This window comes from Schistocerca piceifrons, chromosome 3 (assembly GCF_021461385.2).
Source record: "Schistocerca piceifrons isolate TAMUIC-IGC-003096 chromosome 3, iqSchPice1.1, whole genome shotgun sequence".
In the NCBI taxonomy this organism is placed as follows: domain Eukaryota; kingdom Metazoa; phylum Arthropoda; class Insecta; order Orthoptera; family Acrididae; genus Schistocerca; species Schistocerca piceifrons.
In genome coordinates, this window is record NC_060140.1 from 952,717,005 (window position 1) to 952,738,582 (window position 21,578).

The 21,578-nt window shown below is 37.6% G+C and overlaps 1 protein-coding gene across 1 annotated transcript in view; it reads left to right on the plus strand.

Moving 5' to 3' along the window:
- LOC124788221 (intraflagellar transport protein 172 homolog) overlaps nucleotides 1-21,578 on the plus strand; it is a 339,228-nt gene that overhangs the window by 288,720 nt on the left and 28,930 nt on the right. Inside the window, exon 28 of the mRNA XM_047255402.1 lies at nucleotides 2,317-2,490. Within this exon, the coding sequence (XP_047111358.1) occupies nucleotides 2,317-2,490 (174 nt within the window). The remainder of the gene's footprint in view (nucleotides 1-2,316; nucleotides 2,491-21,578) is intronic.

Here is a 21,578-nt window from a genome sequence, read left to right on the forward strand (position 1 = left end):
GAAATTTAAACATTTGGTATCCAGAGCTATTCCAGCCAAAACCCATAATATGGCTTATGGAGACTGGCAATACATACACCATTAACAACTTGCATCACCACACAATCAGGGATGACTAATGTCAGAAGTTATTGATAGTGAATATTAATTAACACTGGGTTAGCAAGTAACATTAACTCTGTCCCTGTGTTGCCTGACCACGGAGAGAACAGGATTCCAAGTGGGATTTAAGCACAAACCTCCCTCTCTGTTTACGGAGTCATTGCTAATTTTGATTTCAATTGCTTCCTTAATAGCACGAACTCTAACGGTTTTCAGACGACAGGGGACGGTGTGGTACTGCGGTGCAAGACTCACACATCTCTCGCAGTTGACTCATGGCCGGCCGGAGTGGCCGAGTGGTTAAAGGCGCTACAGTCCGGAACCGCACGACCGCTACGGTCGCGGGTTCAAATCCTGCCTCGGGCATGGATGTGTGTGATGTCCTTGTGTTAGTTAGGTTTAAGTAGTTCTAAGTTCTAGGGGACTTATGACCACAGCAGTTGAGTCCCATAGTGCTCAGAGCCATTTGAACCATTTTTTGAGTTGACTCATGTATTCTATGCAGCCGAACTTCTCCGAAGACTATAGCTGGTTAAGGGAATTCCAGAATAGACTTCTTTTCTATTGTTGCAATTATTCTGTACTCTCAGTACACTTTTGTGCAACTCTGTTATATTTTCATATCCACAATAAAACAACTTAACAAGTTTCACACAAGTGTTCAACTCTCGTGAGTCAACCCCGTCTTGGACCAGTAGAGACTAACAGATACAATTACAATATGTTTGGTTTAACAAACCCTATAAAACCAGTTCTTGCTTCTCGCAAGTCCAACACCAGAAAGTCCAATGTAAATGTCTTTCATTCAATACATAATTCATTTGTTCACAACAATACAGCCGTTACACCATCAAAGAATAGAGCATGCTTGCTCCTTGTACTGGACATACAGCTTCTGTGGCACATGCTGCAAACACTTTTCTGCGCCGATCAACTGTCACTGTTGCATTATTTTCCCGATACATGCCCATCCTGCACACACAAAAACCGGCAGCGAGGTAGACACATCTCCATTGTCTCACCCTCTTACTTAAAACATCGGGTGTTCAAGATGGTGGAAAGCCGAGTGTCTCTAGAACCGAAATTCTCGAGGCACTACAGAACTCAATAGCTGGAATGGCATGCCATAGTCTCTGTGTTGTTATACTCCCCACATGTACCAAGGCAACGTTCTGCAGTAGGAGATTTGCTTGGCTGTTGTAAGCATGTGTGGTGCTTGTACTTTATAAACTTGTCCTCCATGGTCTTGTTGGTGTGACCAATGTATGACATGCCACCAATGTGTGGGATACGGAAGAAAACTGCCTTAAGCAAACCAAGATCATCCTTTACAAACCATGGACGGGGCCTAATTGTAATGGTGGTTTAATAATACACTTCACTTCACTCCCTGTTTCCATACATTATGACCAAACTTATTGGAAATGCTAGCTGCATAAGACAAAAAGGCTGTAGACTTAGATGCTGCCGAATCATTTTTGTCATTCGATTCACGGGTGGTCTCTGATATAATTTGTGTCTGATGTGTCTTTCACTATAACCGTTCTGGCAAAAGGTGACTGAGCTAGGCTAATTCAGCTGACAAACTTTCGGAGTTGAGATGACATAAGCCCAATGAACCAAGGTACAAAGTACCAATTTCACATTGCTGCATATTGACAACTATCCACATGATGATCCAAGTCAGTGTGAATTGGCTTCCTGTAAAAGGCGTGTTCCAACATACCACCAATCTCAATTTCTTTAACTGACATAAGAAATCCACTGAATTCCTAACTAACTTACTAATGGGATCAACAAAGTAATAAGGTGTATGCTGCATGATACATTGAGGATTACCAACAGTAGTACTAAGAGGAACCCCTTCCTTGTGGATCTTCAAATGGCTATATAATCTGTCACCAGTCAAAATATAAGCAATTGTAGAAGACATCACTCAGGTGCATCCCAGTAAGCTGTTTGAACAACATCAGCTTACATTAGCTTAAGTGGAGATGAACACATTAAGAAACAATACGCATTTTTCTTGCTTGAATGTACAAATTTTTAGCCAAGGTTCTGTCATCAGAAGCAGTTGCACCACCTTATCATGATTTCCTCTTCACGAGCTATCTTATTAGTATATGTCAGCCTTTCATGTACATCCTTAAATTACTGTTCTATTTACTCTGCATATTGATTTACTGTTCTAGTATAATAATCTTTACTTCACAGGATGGGGATCCAATCAAGGCTCTCAACCTTTATATGAAGTATGAGGCACCTGCATTCACACAAAATTACAATATTTATAAACGCATAGCAATTGATATATTTAGCTTACCCGACACAATGGGGCCAGATGCATACAGCACTTGGGCAAATCTGCGTAATATGCTGTTCCAGCTGGTAAGAAGCTTCGACTGCACATTTCGTTCCATGAATGTTATTCAAAAGCATATCAGCACCCCTCCTCCTATGCATAGCTTCATAGCTTCTTCTTTCTCCCCCCCTCCCTCCCTCCCTCCCTGGCTAACCTCCCCCCCTCTCTCTCACTTTTCTCTTTGTGTTGGGTAAGATTTATTGAGATTAAATGAATGTCTGTGAACAACATACTCTCCAGAAATAACTCTCTATTTTTTTAAGTTTAAAGGAAGAATAGTAACACTTCTGAATATGTTTCATAAAATTAGGAAACCATGTAATAAGCATTACACCTCTTATAGTTTTTGTACCTCATTTCAGCTCAGCAAAACACATTAACTTAACTCATAAAGGAATAGGCAGTTGTCACAATAATTCAGGGTGGTTATAATTAAACTTGAGCCAGTGTAGGTGGAAAATTATTTACTGTATGAGTACCCAACTTCATGAGAATGATGTTCAGACTGTGTACTCAGGATTTTCATTGCTAGTAGCTTTAGTTTGCATGGTTAATAGTGTTAGTGTCATGACATGCTCTTTGGTGCCAGTATTGGTATGGCTACGGAGGGTTGAAACACAAGTGTCAGTGTGCTTTACAGCTGCAGGCAGTAAACTTTGGTCTGGACTAGGTGAGCGGAGTTTTACTCATAAAGCTGTTTTATCAAAACAACAGCACTAGTACTCATGCTCTCCACGAGTGTTGACACACTAAAAGAATACAGCGAGGTCCTCTTTCCGCACTGGGATTGAGGAACATAATTCAGAAGTTTGAATTACCTCACGATTTGGAAATTGCTTCTGGGAAAACTGACAGCTAATAGTGCCACAAGTTGTGGAAGAAGTTATTGCTGCCATGACTGAGAATGCTGGACATATTGTGTGATCTTTAAGCAGTGCACAAATTGTGTCATGACAGCTAAATATTCCATGGTCCACTTGTTTGAAAAGTGCTGTGAACACTTAAGAAATGGAATTTCTAGTGTGGTTCCAGGATGTTGTCACATTGAGCAGTATTTGTAATCTGTAACATAAGCATAGTACACAGTTAATAAATTTTACCCACTCATGTGTAAATTAAAATGTGCTTCTTTCCAATGTTTTATCCATTATTTCTCGTCTGCATGTCCTTAGAATTGTTTCCACAAATTTCCTTGTCCTACTATCACATGTTTTTAATGGGCCCCCTCTCAGGTAGTAAAAGTTCAATTACAGGCACCCTGTTTATAAAATTTACATTATGTCTTAAGACCTACTGTGATGAAGTGAGAAGCATAAAGATAAAAGTCAGTGATTTCACTGACAAAACTATTTTGAAATCAGTTTGTTAAAAGTTAGCATGTTGTGAAGGTTTTGAAATAGTATGCCACCCAGAAAATATTCCATTATGTATCAAGGGTGATGTAAACATAGTGTATAACCTGGGTGTGCGAATTTCCGTGGAGAGTGACATAAACTTCCAGGCATCGCATTATTAAGATTGCCATAGTGACAATACAAAAATCCCCATATTCAATGTATTTTTGATCCACAGTTAATCGTCAGACTTTCAAAAGAGTTACATCACTGAATTTGTCTCATAAGCACTGCTATTCTGTTACAAAAAGACTCCATAGTTCCATAACAAAAATTAATGCTTACATCTTGAGGACTAAGTAGGTTACCAAACTAAATTGGTCTTTTTTTTTTTTTGACGAGCCTATGGCCACTACTGACCTAAGTAAAATGAGATTACAAATATCTTTAATGAGTCAAAAGTTTTACAGGTAAGAAATTAGGCAGCTTTCCCTATATACGTGATATGTTTCTGGTTTGGGAAAAAGCTGCTGCCTATCTAGTTGTACTACACAGCTGATGGTTTCAGCTACTATTTTGTACTAAATGTTTATGTAACTATGCTGATTTCATGTAACACTATCAGGTGCCTGTGTACTGGAAAATTTTAAAAAAATCACTGCATAATTGAAATTAACCAGACTTTTCACCCCCCCCCACCCAATCAAAATATTCAGATGAATCATAGGACTGGTTAATAATGTATGTATGTTGAGAATTACTAGCAGAGACAGGAAAATAAACTGGTGGATCAGTGAAGAGATTAGAGTGGAAGACCGAATCATGCACATTGACATAAAGTGGAAAACTATAATGACAACTCAGACCGCAGACCAGTGCCTTAGACAAAAAGTGTAAATACATTGACATTAATGTTATGTGATGTTTGTATCCAGTGTGTTCCACAGAACATTCTCAATATTTGGTTTTGTGAAATGCATGAAATATGAAACACTTGGCTATAACTGAAAATGCTTTTTACTAATGAATGGAATTATTTGTCTTGTTACTTCAAAAGATGGTCAAACATAATCTTGATTTCAACACTACATGAGAATGATTTCTTTCTAATTATTAATGCAACAGAACACAGTTTGTATATTTCTAAATGCCTAAAGTTTATTTGGCATCACTAATTAATTTGATGAAGTAGCTCTATGTACAGAGCACATGAGCTTATGTTCACATCCACACAACTTAAAACTGAACTGCAAATACTGTGTTTTTCAAATTGTAAAAAGAAATTTGTTAATGGTGACCATGCATTACAATAACCGCAATGTGACCATTGAAAATTTGAGTAAAACATGCGATTCAAATGCAGATCTCCTACTACTTGCTAGTGCTTGTCCCACATTTGTGTGTGTCAGTTTTTCAGTTTTTTCCCAGATCTTTTTCTCAGATCTCTGGTAACTTAGGACTAGCACAACAGAGGGAATGCTTGACAGGAGAAATGAACTTAATGCCCCCATAGCAAACTATACTGATCAAATTGAAGATAGTACCATTCATTCTTGACTCTCCTTGCATCCTTCATTCATTCATGAATTATGTTCTATAAATTCATCATGAAGGAGAACCGTCAGGGATGTAGACCAAATCAGATTATATATTAACAAAGTGAAGCAGGTAAAAATTTCATTAATGATTAATTACTGTTTAACTGGCACAAATGATTAATGTGTATTCAAGCTTCCATGAAAAACTGTAGCTCTCTGAATTGCGTTAGGTATCTGCTGTTCATCTCTTATTACTTTTGTAACATTTACTTTGAAACGTTGATATTCATTATAGAACAACTGTTATTCATGTGTCATAAAAACAGATAATGGCTATCTTTAGTTCTTGAATTGATAAGGTTTTTCTGTTTGGATGATACAAACTTCAAAGGATAATGGAGAAGTGCAGATGTAGATTAGATTAGATTAGTTTTTCGTTCCATAGATCCGTGTTGAGGAGATCCTCGTGGATGTGGAACATGTCACTTTTTTTTTTTTTTTCTTTAAAGCTGAAATAACAATACTGATAGTATGAATATATACAATACATCATTTGTTTCTATTAAAAAATTCGTCAATGGAGTAGAAGGAGTTGGCCACTAGTAAGTCTTTCAGGCTCCTTTTAAACTGATCTTTATTTGTAACTAAATTTTTTATGTTTGCTGGCAAATTATTGAAGATGAGTGTTCCTGAGTAGTGGACCCCTTTTTGAACTAAAGTAAGTGCTTTTAAGTCCTTGTGCAGATCATTTTTGTTCCTGGTATTGTATGTATGAACTGAGCTGTTTGTTGAAAAAAAAGAGATATATTATTTAGGACAAATTTCATTAAGGAGTAAATATACTGAGAGGCAGTAGCTAGTATACCCAGTTCTTTGAAGAGGTTTCTACAGGATGTCCGTGACTTTACTCCACAAATAATACGTATTACACGCTTTTGGACTCTAAAAACTTTTGTTTGACTTGAAGAGTTACCCCAAAATATTATACCATGTGACATTATGGAATGAAAGTAGGCAAAGTATGCAAGCTTTTTCACTTTTATGTCGCCTATGTCTGCTAACACTCGAATTGCAAATACAGATTTGTTAAGGCGTTTCTGCAGTTCTGTGGTATGCTCCTCCCAACTGAATTTATTATCAAGTTGTAATCCCAGGAATTTAAGACTGTCAGCCTCTTCTATCTGCTCTTCTTCGTACTTTATGCATATGCTGGGTGGAAACCTCTTACAGGTTCTGAATTACATATAGTGAGTCTTTTCGAAGTTTAATGTCAAGTGATTGGCTTTAAACCATTTATTAATATCCATGAAAATATCATTAGCAGATCTTTCTAGAACTACACTCGACATACTATTTATTGCAATACTTGTGTAATCTGCAAACAAAACGAACTCTGCTTCTGGCAGTGTAACTGATGAGATCATTAATGTACACAAGAAAAAGCAATGGCCCTAAGATGGATCCTTGTGGGACACCACATGTAATTTCTTCCCATTCTGATGATGACGGATGACTTAATTCACTAGTCCCTTGCACTGACACCCTTTGTTTCTTGTTAGCTAGGTATGACTTGAACCATTTTGCAGCACTGCCCGTGACACCATAGAATTCTAATTTATTTAAAAGGATGTTGTGGTTTACACAATTGAATGCCTTTGACAAATCACAGAAAATACCTGCTGCTTGTAACTTGTTATTTAATGAATTAAGTACATTTTCACTGTAGGTGTAAATAGCTCTTTCGATATCAGAACCCTTCAGAAATCCAAACTGTGTTCTTGATAATATGTTATTTGTGGTCAGATGGTTGAGAAGCTGCCTGTACATTACTTTTTCTAAAATTTTTGAGAATGCTGGCAAAAGTGAAATCGGTCTGTAGTTTGATGGCATCTCTTTATCCCCTTTCTTGAATAGAGGCTTAACATCTGCATATTTCAGCCAGTCAGGAAATGTCCGAGTTATAATTGACTGGTTACAAAAGTAACTTAGAATTGTACTAAACTCACAAGAAAATGCCTTAATTAACTTTGTTGAAATTTCATTGTAACCACTAGAATGCTTTGTTTTTAAAGACTTTATTATGGAAGTTATTTCTTTTGGTGAAGTGAGTGACATATTCATGTACCTGAAGCTATTTGTAAAGGCTAGTTTCAGATATTCAAAGGCATTATTTACCGATCCTGACAATCCCATTCTATCAGTAATGGATATAAAGTACTTGTTAAATAGATTTGCCACACTATGCCCATCGGTTACTAATGTGTCATCTACCCTTAGTGCTATTTGCTCCTGTTCCTTTCTGGTTCTACCAGTCTCCTCTTTCACTATATCCCATATTGTTTTTATTTTGTTCCGTGACATTGCTATCTTCTTCTCGTAGTGCATTTGTTTAGATGTCTGAATTACTTTTTTTAATATTTTACAGTATTCCTTGTATTTAGCTAAATCATCAGCATTGGATCTGTTCTTGCTCGACAGATACATTTTCCTTTTTGTCTTACAGGAAATCTTTATTCCTTGTGTGATCCATGGTTTTATTATAGACTTCTGTTTAATTTGAGTAACTTTTAGAGGAAAACAGTTTTCAAACATGGTACTGACATTGTTCATGAATGTGTTATATTTTTCATTCATGTCATGAGCACTATAAACATCTTTCCAGTTCATATCTTTGAGCAGTTTTCTAAAACACTTAATTTTTGGTTGATTGAATACTCTCCTGTACTCAGATTTAGCAGTCTTGATAATCTGCTTAGAATTTACATCTAAAACAAGGAGCTGCATGCCATGATCTGATAGTCCATTTATTACAGTTTTTATGATATGATTTTGTTCCTTTGATTTGTCTATAAAAATGTTATCAATGGCTGTCCTTGAGGATTTAGTGATCCTAGTTGGAAAGTTTACAGTGTGAGTTAGATTGAAAGACAACATTACTAACTGCAGTAAATGTTTACTGGAAGATTAAATTAGAAAATCTGTATTAAAGTCACCAGCAATTAAAATTTCTTTGTTTCTTCCTGTTAAATAACCCAAAAGAGCTTCTAGATGATTTATGAATAGATTATAATTTCTTGCAGGTGCTCGGTAAATAGTTACTATTATATAGGATCTGTTATGGAACTCTACTTCTGTTGCACATGCTTCTAGATGCTGCTCTAAACAGAATTTATTAATGTCAATGTTCTTGAATTTATGGCAGTTTCTAATAAATGTGGCAACTCCTCCTCCATCCATATCTACTCTGCAGAAGTAGGAAGCTAGCTTAAATCCCGAAATGTCTAACATATCTATACCAGTGGTCACTTGATGTTCAGAGAGGCAGTTTAAGATAGGGAGCTCTTGTCAGTAAACAACAGAGTCAGTAGTTATATGTGAAAGTGGGGTAAAGACTTCAAATTTACCATTTATCTGCTGATGATTACAAAAACTTATTTATTTGAATTTTTATAATGATTTTATTTTTATGCTGTACTTTCACATGGTGCTACATTCACCGCAGTTGCTCAGAGCGGCATCTCTTATCTATTGTGTAAGCATGACATTGGTACGCACAGTTCTGTTGAACCTAGTTTCAAATTCTCAGTCTCATACCAGAAAACTCTCTCTCTCTCTTCTCTCTCTCTCTCTCTCTCTCTCTCTCTCTCTCTCTCTCTCTCTCATACACACACAACACACACACACACACACACACACACACACACACACACACAAAGAGAGAGAGAGAGAGAGAGAGAATATACATGTGTGTGTGTACACTAGCAAAAGAGAAGTAACTTTTAAAAACATAATCTGTATACTGGATTTACTGCTAAGTAACATGTACGCTCTTCTTTGGTTGCATCTCCTGGATTCATATGAAAAGCTCAAAGGACATAGGCCTACTCCAGCATATTATTCTCTGGTTACCATCTCACGTCCTTCATGTGTGACTGTGAACACTTGCAGCAAAGAAGGTACACGATTCCTTTGCCCTCACTGCCCAGTCTCAGCACTTTTATTTTGCATGCATCACCAGAGAACAGTCAGAAATATGATTGCAAAGACACCCTCAGTCAAATTAATGTAGCCATGTTCTGCCACTAATTATACAATTTTGATCATCTGGAATTAGATGTATTCTCAGAACTCCAAACAGCTTCATGGCTGACACTGACTTGGTTCTATGAGGAGTGCAACAAAGGAAACACCTTGTTGAAAGCTGTGGCAGTAAATTTAATTAGATGTTATTATTAAATGACTTTCTTGTGAATCTGAAGATACACCATAATCATATCATTTTATAATCAGACATAGTGACCTTTGGAATTTTGGAGCAGACAGTTCCAAGAACAACCTTACAATGTGAACTCTAAGTCTTGATCTGCTTCTCATATTAGCGTGAATACTATTAAGCTTTCATTCAGATTGAATGGAAATCATATGAATTGTTAATACAGGCAACAGACAATAACTTACTGATACATGCACTCTTTGAATGTAACATTAGGTACATTACAGCGGTATGAAAGGGGGGGAAAAAAGCAAGGGGAGTCAAAGTTTGTTGTTGTTGTGGTCTTCAGTCATGAGACTGGTTTGATGCAGCTCTCCATGCTACTCTATCCTGTGCAAGCTTCTTCATCTCCCAGTACCTACTGCAACCTACATCCTTCTGAATCTGCTTAGTGTATTCATCTCTTGGTCTCCCTCTACGATTTTTTACCCTCCACGCTGCCCTCCAATACTAAATTGGTGATCCCTCGATGTCTCAGAACATGTCCTACCAACCGATCCCTTCTTCTAGTCAAGTTGTGTCACAAGCTCCTCTTCTCCCCAATTCTATTCAATACTTCCTCATTAGTTATGTGATTTACCCATCTTATCTTCAGCATTCTTCTGTAGCACCACATTTCGAAAGCTTCTATTCTCTTCTTGTCCAAACTATTTATCGTCCATGTTTCACTTCCATACATGGCTACACTCCATACAAATACTTTCAGAAATGACTTCCTGACACTTAAATCAATACTCGATGTTAACAAATTTCTCTTCTTCAGAAACGCTTTCCTTGCCATTGACAGTCTACATTTTATATCCTCTCTACTTCGACCATCATCAGTTATTTTGCTCCCCAAATAGCAAAACTCCTTTACTACTTTAAGTGTCTCATTTCCTAATCTAATTCCCTCAGCATCACCCGACTTAATTCGACTACATTCCATTATCCTCGTTTTGCTTTTGTTGATGTTCATCTTATATCCTCCTTTCAAGACACTATCCATTCCGTTCAACTTCTCTTCCAAGTCCTTTGCTGTCTCTGACAGAATTACAATGTCATCGGCAAACCTCAAAGTTTTTATTTCTTCTCCATGGATTTTAATACCTACTCCAAATTTACTCCAAATTTTTCTTTTGTTTCCTTTACTGCTTGCTCAATATGCAGATTGAACAACATCGGGGAGAGGCTACATCCCTGTCTCACTCCCTTCCCAACCACTGCTTCCCTTTCATGTCCCTCGACTCTTATAACTGCCATCTGGTTTCTGTACAAATTGTAAATAGGTTTTCGCTCCCTGTATTTTACCCCTGCCACCTTCAGAATTTGAAAGAGAGTATTCCAGTCAACATTGTCAAAAGCTTTCTCTAAGTCTACAAATGCTAGGAACGTAGGTTTGCCTTACCTTAATCTAGCTTCTAAGATAAGTTGTAGGGTCAGTATTGCCTCACGTGTTCCAATATTTCTACGGAATCCAAATTGATCTTTCCTGAGCTTGGCTTCTACTAGTTTTTCCATTCGTCTATAAAGAATTCGTGTTACTATTTTGCAGCTGTGACTTATTAAACTGATAGTTCGTCAATTTTCACATCTGTCAACACGTGCTTTCTTTGGGATCAGAATTATTATATTCTTCTTGAAGTCTGAGGGTATTTCTCCTGTCTCATACATCTTGCTCACCAGATGGTAGAGTTTTGTCAGGACTGGCTCTCCCAAGGCTGTCAGTAATCCTAAAGGAATGTTGTCCACTCCCGGGCCTTGTTTCGACTCAGGTCTTTCAGTGCTCTGTCAAACTCTTCACGCAGTATCACATCTCCCATTTCATCTTCATCTACATCCTCTTCCATTTCCGTAATATCTATGATTAGGTTGTGCTCTGTGCAAAATTCTACCAGGCGGCTTCCTCTTTTGTTTCTTACCCCCAATCCATATTCACCTACTACGTTTCCTTCTCTCCCTTTTCCTACTGACGATTTCCAGTCACCCATGACTATTAAATTATCATCTCCCTTCACTGTCTGAATAATTTCTTTTATTTCATCATACATTTCTTCAATTTCTTCGTCATCTGCAGAGCTAGTTGGCATATAAACTTGAAATACTGTGGTAGGCGTGGGCTTCGTACCTATCTTGGCCACAATAATGCGTTCACTATGCTGTTTGTAGTAGCTTACCCGCATTCCTATATTCCTATTCATTATTAAACCTACTCCTGCATTACCCCTATTTGAATTTGTGTTTATAACCCTGTAGTCACCTGACCAGAAGTCTTGTTCCTCCTGCCACCGAACTTCACTAATTCCCACTATATCTTACTTTAACCTATCCATTTCCCTTTTTAAATTTTCTAACCTACCTGCCCGATTAAGGGATCTGACATTCCACGCTCCGATCCGTAGAACGCCAGGTTTCTTTCTCCTGATAACGACATCCTCTCGAGTAGTCCCTGCCTGGCAATCCGAATGCAGGACTATTTTACCTCCGGAATATTTTACCCAAGTGGACGCCATCATCATTTAAACATACAGTAAAGCTGCAGGCCCTCGTGCAAATTACGGCCGTAATTTCCCCTTGCTTTCAGCCGTTCGCAGTACCAGCACAGCAAGGCCGTTTTGGTTAGTGTTACAAGGCCAGATCAGTCAATCATCCAGACTGTTGCCCCTGCAACTACTGAAAAGGCTGCTGCTCCTCTTCAGGAACCACACGTTTGTCTGGACTCTCAACAAATACCCCTCCGTTGTGGTTGCACCTACGGTACGGCTATCTGTATCGCTGAGACACGCAAGCCTCCCCACCAATGGCAAGGTCCGTGGTTCATGGGGGTAGGGAGTCAAAGTTAAGTGAGCTAAATATTAAACATGACAGTAATAGTCTGTTTCCAAATCAACACTCATTCCCCACACTAATTCTTCCTTCACTTACACTCTTCCGTGCTACCACAAATGACATGTAACTGTCTCCATTTGTGCTGGAAATGCGGCACGTAGTCGTCTTCTGCCACTTCATGGTAGAACACGGAGGTTCTTTACATTCACTAACCTGTACAGATGTTGTTGTCCCATTGCAGATGTAGAGCTCAGGTCATGAGTTCATTATTCTTAAAGTTATTGACAGTGCGCAAAAGAATAAAGCTATAAACTGCTACTGAGGTGTTTTGCATAAGCTCGATTAATTAATAAGTCATACACATCACAGTTCAAATTAGAATCAGTCACAAGCATATTACAAGTCTTAAAGAAAACATGTTCACAAAAATTATATATGCTGTTATTCTGTTCTTCTCTCATTTTCACACAGAGTCACATTATTTGAATACCACTGTGTGGCACGCATCCAAGTTCTTACTTGTCCAGCCAGTAATGCGAAACATACCATTCAACTCCCCTCTCTACATTGAACAGACAGCCCGAATCACTTCGCTTTGCAGTGCACTTTTCATGAGAGCTGAAGGTGCATGAAGTGCTTTGTCTGAATATATTATCCTAATGTTAGTTGAAATTGTTACAAAAATGAGAACTGAAATAAGTAGATTGAAGCTTTCCATTGACTATATCTTCATCATGACAGACAATAAAATCATGCAGTTCAGATTATTGAACATTAATAAATGAATCTAATATACTTGTTGCCCTGGCTCCTGTGTTGGCAACTAATCAGACTATTTTCCTACCAAATCAGTGTAGTTTACCACATAACGGGTACTCTCTGTACTACCCCTTACCTTACGTCTTATGTCACACCTCATCTATTTAAATCGCAACCAAACTGTGGAGTGAATCTTGGGGAGGAATCTTACGGCTCCAAAGCCGGAAATATCACATAGGTACTTTGTCTCCTGCTGAGGTTATTTGAATACCTTTTATTTGATACCAGATCCCCTGAACTCTAGAGATAAAAACCAAATTTTTTAGGCACAGATTGTCCATAAAGTATGTAACATACAAGAATTATAAGTTCTTCTCCTCTTACTTTTCTGACATGAATTATGTTCATCCTCTTAGTCATTTCTCTCTCTATATCTCTCTGTCTGGTTAAGAGCAGATTCAACTGTTACAAAACCATACTGAAAACACCAACAGTGTTTAGTGTACTATTTACTTTCATATAAGTGAGCTTAGTTTTTAGAAAGCATACATATTATACTCTGTTCTACGTTTACACAAATTAATACTGATGTTGTTGAGAATTTTGTCTTGACAAGACTCTCTCAGCTATAAACTGCAACTGAACATTATTGAACAGTATATTCATACTTCTTCTTATGTGATACTTGTCGTGGTACATGTGACTTTACAATAATCATGATATTTAAATAAATGTGTGATCTGTAGAAATCTTCAGTGTTTTTGGCAAAATCCAACAAAAGACTTTTAAAAAATGAATGGTCAGTAATCATTGATTCAGGTGACTAAATGATAAACTGTAAGCATGGAGAAGAATTAATAGTAACATAATTTTTTTGCATGGATGAGAAAATAGAACATTTAAACTATCTTAAACAATGAAGTTTGGACAAATTTACACCTCATGTTATTGCAGGTCTTGGAGAGAAACAAATCAGTAAGTTACAATACTTTGCTTATTTTCTTTCCACAATGCACTATGGAATTACATTCTAAGATATTATGTTCGATTGTACATGTAATTGAATGGTTTTTCATCATTATTTTACTTTCTTTTTCTCCTAATATTGTGTAACATGAGTTTGTCTGATCTTATGTAAGAAAACATTTCAGAAGCAGCAGGAAAATGTGCAAGATATTTAATTAACCACTTCTTCTTTTCTTGTAGAGTTGCTCATATTAATAGATCGTTAGTGTGTATGTATTAATATTCTTAGTTTCGCCACACAGCGGAAACCTGTGCAGCCCCTGATGTTGCTGTGGCCATGAGCCAGACCACTATAACATGGTAACTGTTGGGACAAATTCTTGTTGTTCTCTGTACATAATAGTGGCAAGCACACAGTCCCAACCTGTAGTTGATTAGATCCTCTTATTAGGTATCTGCCATGCAAGAATGTATTGTCTCCTTGATCACACAGTTTCAGAAAGATATTATCTTTGTCCTTCCATACATCATGTGCCATCATCTACTAAGGCAGTATTCTGCTATTGCAGATTTTTCAGGTTGACCAAGATGTGGTATGATGGTGTTCAACAGACAGATCTTGTGCTGTTCATGTCTGGCAAGTTTATGCCACTCAGCACTCACAAGGTATCTCATAGACACCTTGTTTCGTGAGGCCAAAATCATCTTTGACAGTACCTACCAAATTCCAGAGTTTCTCTGGGGGATGAAAGACACATTGTAATTATACCTCCTTCTTACAAAATATGTGCTTGGCTAATAATAACAGTAGTAGTTGAAGTTACACTACTGCTCATTAATTTCAATACACCCTGGTATTTCAGATTTACAACACAAATCAAATGTTATTTCTCACAAAATATGATTATATTAACTTCCACATATATAATACAATCACAATCATTATATTTTTACTTTCATCAACATATGCTCCTTTGGATTTAATGACACCTCACAAACTCGAGGCATGCGGCCTATCAGTTTTTGTAGGTATTGTGAATCTATATGATTCCACACATCCTTAACAATATTCCAGAGATGTTCTTGCAGGATATAATAACTTCCCTGATATGTCTGTCCACTTTATCCCAGACCATTTCAATGAGATTACAATTGGGGATTTGGGACAGCCGTACCATACCGTTCAGTACTTGCTGTTTTTCTTTTGATGCATTGTAGTTCGTACCGTATGCCAACTGATATTTTTTTATAATTTTTTCATAATATGGGGCCACAGTCAATATATATTTCTTTAAAGTCAGTACTGTCATTAGACTGTTTTTTATTTGCATTGTTACAATACACGATCATGATTTCGGCTTTAAAGTGCCATTATCAAGTGTTTTAATGTTATACAGTGCCTAAGATGGCATACTGTCATGTTTAAAATACACTATTAGACACATTGTCTAAGGGGCAATATTTCTGGTAAAAGCCTACTGCTTTGTTTTATCACTGAGTGTACCATCTTTACCGAATCAGTCAAGATGGTATACTCAGTGATAAAACAAAACAGACAATGTGTCTAATAGTGTATTTTAAATATGACAGTATGCCATCTTAGGCACTGTATAACATTAAAACACTTGATAATGGCACTTTAAAGCCAAAATCATGATTGTGTATTGTAACACTGCAAATAAAAAACAGTCTAATGGCAGTACTAACTTTTAAGTGATATTTTTTTGGTCAATATCCTGTTGTAAGGTGAACCCTTTCCCTATTAAGTGCAATCCACTTCATATTGCTTGATACTGAAGTATACGGTGGTACTGCTTCTGAGCCATATATGCTTCTACTTTCACAACGTTTCCAACTCTATCTCCGGCAAAACATCTCCAAACCATAATAGAACCTCCACTGTGTTTAACTGTGGGTAAAACACACTGCTGAACTATCCTTTCCCCTAAAAATCGGCGAACAAAGATTATCTTTCTGGTTCCAAAAATCTCGAACTTCAATTCATTTCTGAATGACACCTTCTTCCACTCTTCCAAAGTCCAATTACGATGTTTTCTAGCCCATTCAAGTCCCTTCTGTTTATTTATGGGCCTTAGAAGTGGTTTTCTTTCTGTGACACATCCTTCCTAGCTGGCTTCAGTCAGTCTCCTTTTTATGTTGCAACAGATATTGTTGCCGTGTTCATTTCTACCAATTCTGCATTAATTTGGGGTGCTGTTTTGACTCTATTTCTCTTACTGGTAATTCTGGTATATTTATCATCACTTTTAGTTGTTTGATGAGGTTGTCCTGGTGGTGGTGTGTCCTTATTGCTTCCTGTTGTCTTCTGGCAGTGAAGGGTGTATTGCACTCCCTCTATAGATACACTACACTGTTTCACAATTTGGCAAATAGATAAACCTGCTTGGCTAAGTGCTACAATTTCAGCACATTTTTCTATTGATATCTCCACTTCTGGAGCCATACTAGCGATGTGCACACTTCAATATCACGAAGGAACTGACGTGCAGGAACCACATGTTATGTATCGTAGCATTGCTTGCCGTTCACTGCGGACACCACCTTCACTACAGGGAACAACACAGGTGCACCAAATGCGGAGTCCGTCGGCACATAGGTAAACAAACATATCAGATAGGCACATAACATTAATGTACACAACATTGTTTATTGGATACTATTGTATCTTGATGACCACAACCAAAAATCATTACGTGTATACAACTGTTGTACTAATCTTTTGCTTTCTCAACCATATCCATGGTATTAGACCTTATCTATAGAGAACTAGATCTCATTTATTGGGTGTATTGAAATTAATAGTCATGGGTGACTGGAATTCGTCAGTAGGAAAAGGGAGAGAAGGAAACGTAGTATGTGAATATGGATTGGGGGTAAGAAATGAAAGAGGAAGCCGCCTGGTAGAATTTTGCACAGAGCACAACCTAATCATAGCTAATACTTGGTTCCAGAATCATAAAAGAAGGTTGTATACATGGAAGAAGCCTGGAGATACTGACAGGTTTCAGATAGATTATATAATGGTAAGACAGAGATTTAGGAACCAGGTTTTAAATTGTAAGACATTTCCAGGGGCAGATGTGGACTCTGACCACAATCTATTGGTTATGACCTGTAGATTAAAACTGAAGAAACTGCAGAAAGGTGGAAATTTAAGGATATGAGACCTGGATAAACAGACTAAACCAGAGGTTGTACAGAGTTTCAGGGAGAGCATAAGGGAACAATTGACAAGAATGGGGGAAAGAAATACAGTAGAAGAAGAATGGGTAGCTCTGAGGGATGAAGTAGTAAAGGCAGCAGAGGATCAAGTAGGTAAAAAGACGAGGGCTAGTAGAAATCCTTGGGTAACAGAAGAAATATTGAATTTAATTGATGAAAGGAGAAAATATAAAAATGCAGTAAATGAAACAGGCAAAAAGGAATACAAATGTCTCAAAAATGAGATCGACAGGAAGTGCAAAATGGCTAAGCAGGGATGGCTAGAGGACAAATGTAAGGATGTAGAGGCATATATCACTAGGGGAAAGATAGATACTACCTACAGGAAAATTAAAGAGACCTTTGGAGAAAAGAGAACCACTTGTATGAATATCAAGAGCTCAGATGGAAACCCAGTTTTAAGCAAAGAAGGGAAAGCAGAAAGGTGGAAGGAGTATATAGAGGGTCTATACAAGGGTGATGTACTTGAGGACAATATTATAGAAATGGAAGAGGATGTAGATGAAGATGAAATGGGAGATACGATACTGCGTGAAGAGTTTGACAGAGCACTGAAAGACCTGAGCCGAAACAAGGCCTCGGGAGTAGACAACATTCCATTGGAACTACTGACGGCCTTGGGAGAGCCAGTCCTGACAAAACTCTACCATCTGGTGAGCAAGATGTACGAGACAGCCAAAATACCCTCAGACTTCAAGAAGAATATAATAATTCTGATCCCAAAGAAAGCAGGTGTTGACAGATGTGAAAATTACCAAACTATCAGTTTAATAAGTCACAGCTGCAAAATACTAACACAAATTCTTTACAGACGAATGGAAAAACTGGTAGAAGCTGACCTCGGGGAACATCAGTTTGGATTCCGTAGAAATGTTGGAACACGTGAGGCAATACTGACCTTACGACTTATCTTAGAAGAAAGATTAAGGAAAGGCAAACCTATGTTTCTTGCATTTGTAGACTTAGAGAAAGCTTTTGACAATGTTGACTGGAATACTCTCTTTCAAATTCTGAAGGTGGCAGGGGTAAAATACAGAGAGCGAAGGGCTATTTACAGTTTGTACAGAAACCAGATGGCAGTTATAAGAGTCAAGGGGCATGAAAGGCAAACAGTGGTTGGGAAGGGAGTGAGACAGGGTTGTAGCCTCTCCCCGATGTTATTCAATCTGTATAATGAGCAAGCAGTAAAGGAAACAAAAGAAAAGTTCAGAGGAGGTATTAAAATCCATGGAGAAGAAATAAAAACTTTGAGGTTCGCCGATGACATTGTAATTCTGTCAGAGACAGCAAAGGACTTGGAAGAGCAGTTGAACGGAATGGACAGTGTCTTGAAAGGAAGATATAAGATGAACATCAGCAAAAGCAAAACGAGGATAATGGAATGTAGTCAAATTAAGTCGGGTGATGCTGAGGGAATTAGATTAGGAAATGAGACACTTAAAGTAGTAAAGGAGTTTTGCTATTTGGGGAGCAAAATAACTGATGATGGTCGAAGTAGAGAGGATATAAAATGTAGACTGGCAATGGCAAGGAAGAAGAGACATTTACATCGAGTATAGATTTAAGTGTCAGGAAGTCATTTCTGAAAGTATTTGTATGGAGTGTAGCCATGTATGGAAGTGAAACATGGACAATAAATGGTTTGGACTAGAAGAGAATAGAAGCTTTTGAAATGTGGTGCTACAGAAAAATGCTGAAGATTAGATGGGTAGATCACATAACTAATGAGGAGGTATTGAATAGAATTGGGGAGAAGAGGAGTTTGTGGCACAATTTGACTAGAAGAAGGGATCAGTTGGTAGGACATGTTCTGATGCATCAGGGGATCACAAATTTAGCATTGGAGGGCAGTGTGGAGGGTAAAAATCGTAGAGGGAGACGAAGAGATGAATACACTAAGCAGATTTAGAAGGATGTAGGTTGCAGTAAGTACTTGGAGATGAAGAAGCTTGCACAGGATAGAGTAGCATGGAGAGCTGCATCAAACCAGTCTGAGGACTGAAGACCATAACAACAACAGTGTAAATAAATAAACAAATGTCATTAAGGGGTCATATAAGTGTTACTCCTTCTGGAACTTTGAATGTGTGCTGCAAATCCACTCACACACATGAAAAAGTTATTGTTAGCTGAAATTAGAACTACTTTATGAATACCAGTACCAATGGTAGTAACTGACTGTATGTTGCCTGATGGATGTTGAAATTCTGGGGTTTAGTAGGATTACTGATATGCATGCAGACCAATTAAGACTAAAGTAGAAATTGTTATGTAAATAGTAAACTGTATAAAATACAGAATGCACCTTTTGGAACTATAACTTTAAGTGTTGCAATAAGTGAATTGTGTCGTAGGCACTTCTGCTTGCACAAAAACGTGCAGTAAGAATTATATGTGGTGTGAACTCAAGAACATCCTGCAGAAGCCTGTTTAGGGAACTAGGGATACTAACTACAGCTTCCCAGTATATTTATTCCTTAATGAAATTTGTCATTAAAAATATATCACTTTTTCAAACCAACAGCTCAATTCATGGAATCAATACTAGAAATAAGAATAATCTTCACAAGAATTTAAAGTCACTTAGTCTTGTACAAAAAGGTGTGCATTACTCAGGAACACACATTTTCAATAACTTGCCAGCAGCCATAAAAAGCTTAACAACCAATGAAATTCAGTTTAAGAGAAGCCTAAAGGATTTATTGGTGGCCAACTCCTTCTACTCCATTGATGAATTTCTTAGTAAAACCAACTGATTTGTATATAAGTACAACATAACTTCTGCACAATTTCAGTGCAGTAATGTGTTCACTGAAAATTTGTGTGTGTGTGTGTGTGTGTGTGTGTGTGTGTGTGTGTGTGTAAGTATAATCTAACTTCTGCACCATTTCAGTGCAGTAATGTGTTCATTGTAAATAACTATTACAGTAGTTGTATTACATGTTTATTACCTTATAAATAAATAAAAAACGTTTTTTATTTTAAATTCAGTGCATTAGTATTTGTAAAATGACTCTTAGTGTTCATTAAAAATGACGATCATTCCACTTGGGACCTGTGGAATGGTACATTAGCTTATTTGTTTTAGTTGTAAATATTTGTCATGTATTGTTGTTTTTCTGACATGTTCCACATCCAGGAGGACCTCCTCACTACGGATCAATTGGAATGAAAGTAAATCTAATCTAATCTAAAACAAACTACTAATAGTCACTAGATCTGACATGCAGAAGAAAGCCATTAGGATAATTAGAGATTCTTCACATAAGGCTCACTGCAAACTTTTTTTTACCGAACAAAAAATTATGATAGTGATAAACCTCTGTTGTTGTTGTCTTCAGTCCTGAGACTGGTTTGATGCAGCTCTCCATGCTATTCTATCCTGTGCAAGCTTCTTCATCTCCCAGTACTTACTGCAGCCTACATCCTTCTGAATCTGCTTAGCGTATTCATCTCTTCGTCTCCCTCTACGATTTTTACCATCCATGCTGCCCTCCAATGCTAAATTGGTGATCCCTTGATGCCTCAGAACATGTCCTACCAACCGATCCCTTCTTCTGGTCAAGTTGTGCCACAAACTTCTCTTCTCCCCAATCCTATTCAATACGTCCTCATTACTTACGTGATCTACCCATCTAATCTTCAGCATTCTTCTGTAGCACCACATTTCGAAAGCCTCTATTCTCTTCTTGTCTAAACTATTTATTGTCCACGTTTCATTTCCATACATGGCTACACGTCATACGAATACTTTCAGAAACGTCTTCCTGACACTTAAATCTATACTCGATGTTAACAAATTTCTCTTCTTCAGAAACGCTTTTCTTGCCATTGCCAGTCTACATTTTATATACTCTCTACTTTGACCATCATCAGTTATTTTGCTCCCCAAATAGCAAAACTCCTTTACTACTTTAAGTGTCTCATTTCCTAATCTAATTCCCTAATTAATTCGATTACATTCCATTACCCTCGTTTTGCTTTTGTTGATGTTCATCTTATATCCTCCTTTCAAGACACCATCCATTCCATTCAACTGCTCTTCCAAGTCCTTTGCTGTCTCTGACAGAATTGCTATGTCATCGGCGAACCTCAACGTTTTTATTTCTTCTCCATGCACTTTAATACCTAATCCATTCAGAGACGACTGGAAGCTGTTCTAAATGTCAATGGTCTCCTCCTCCCCCACCCCC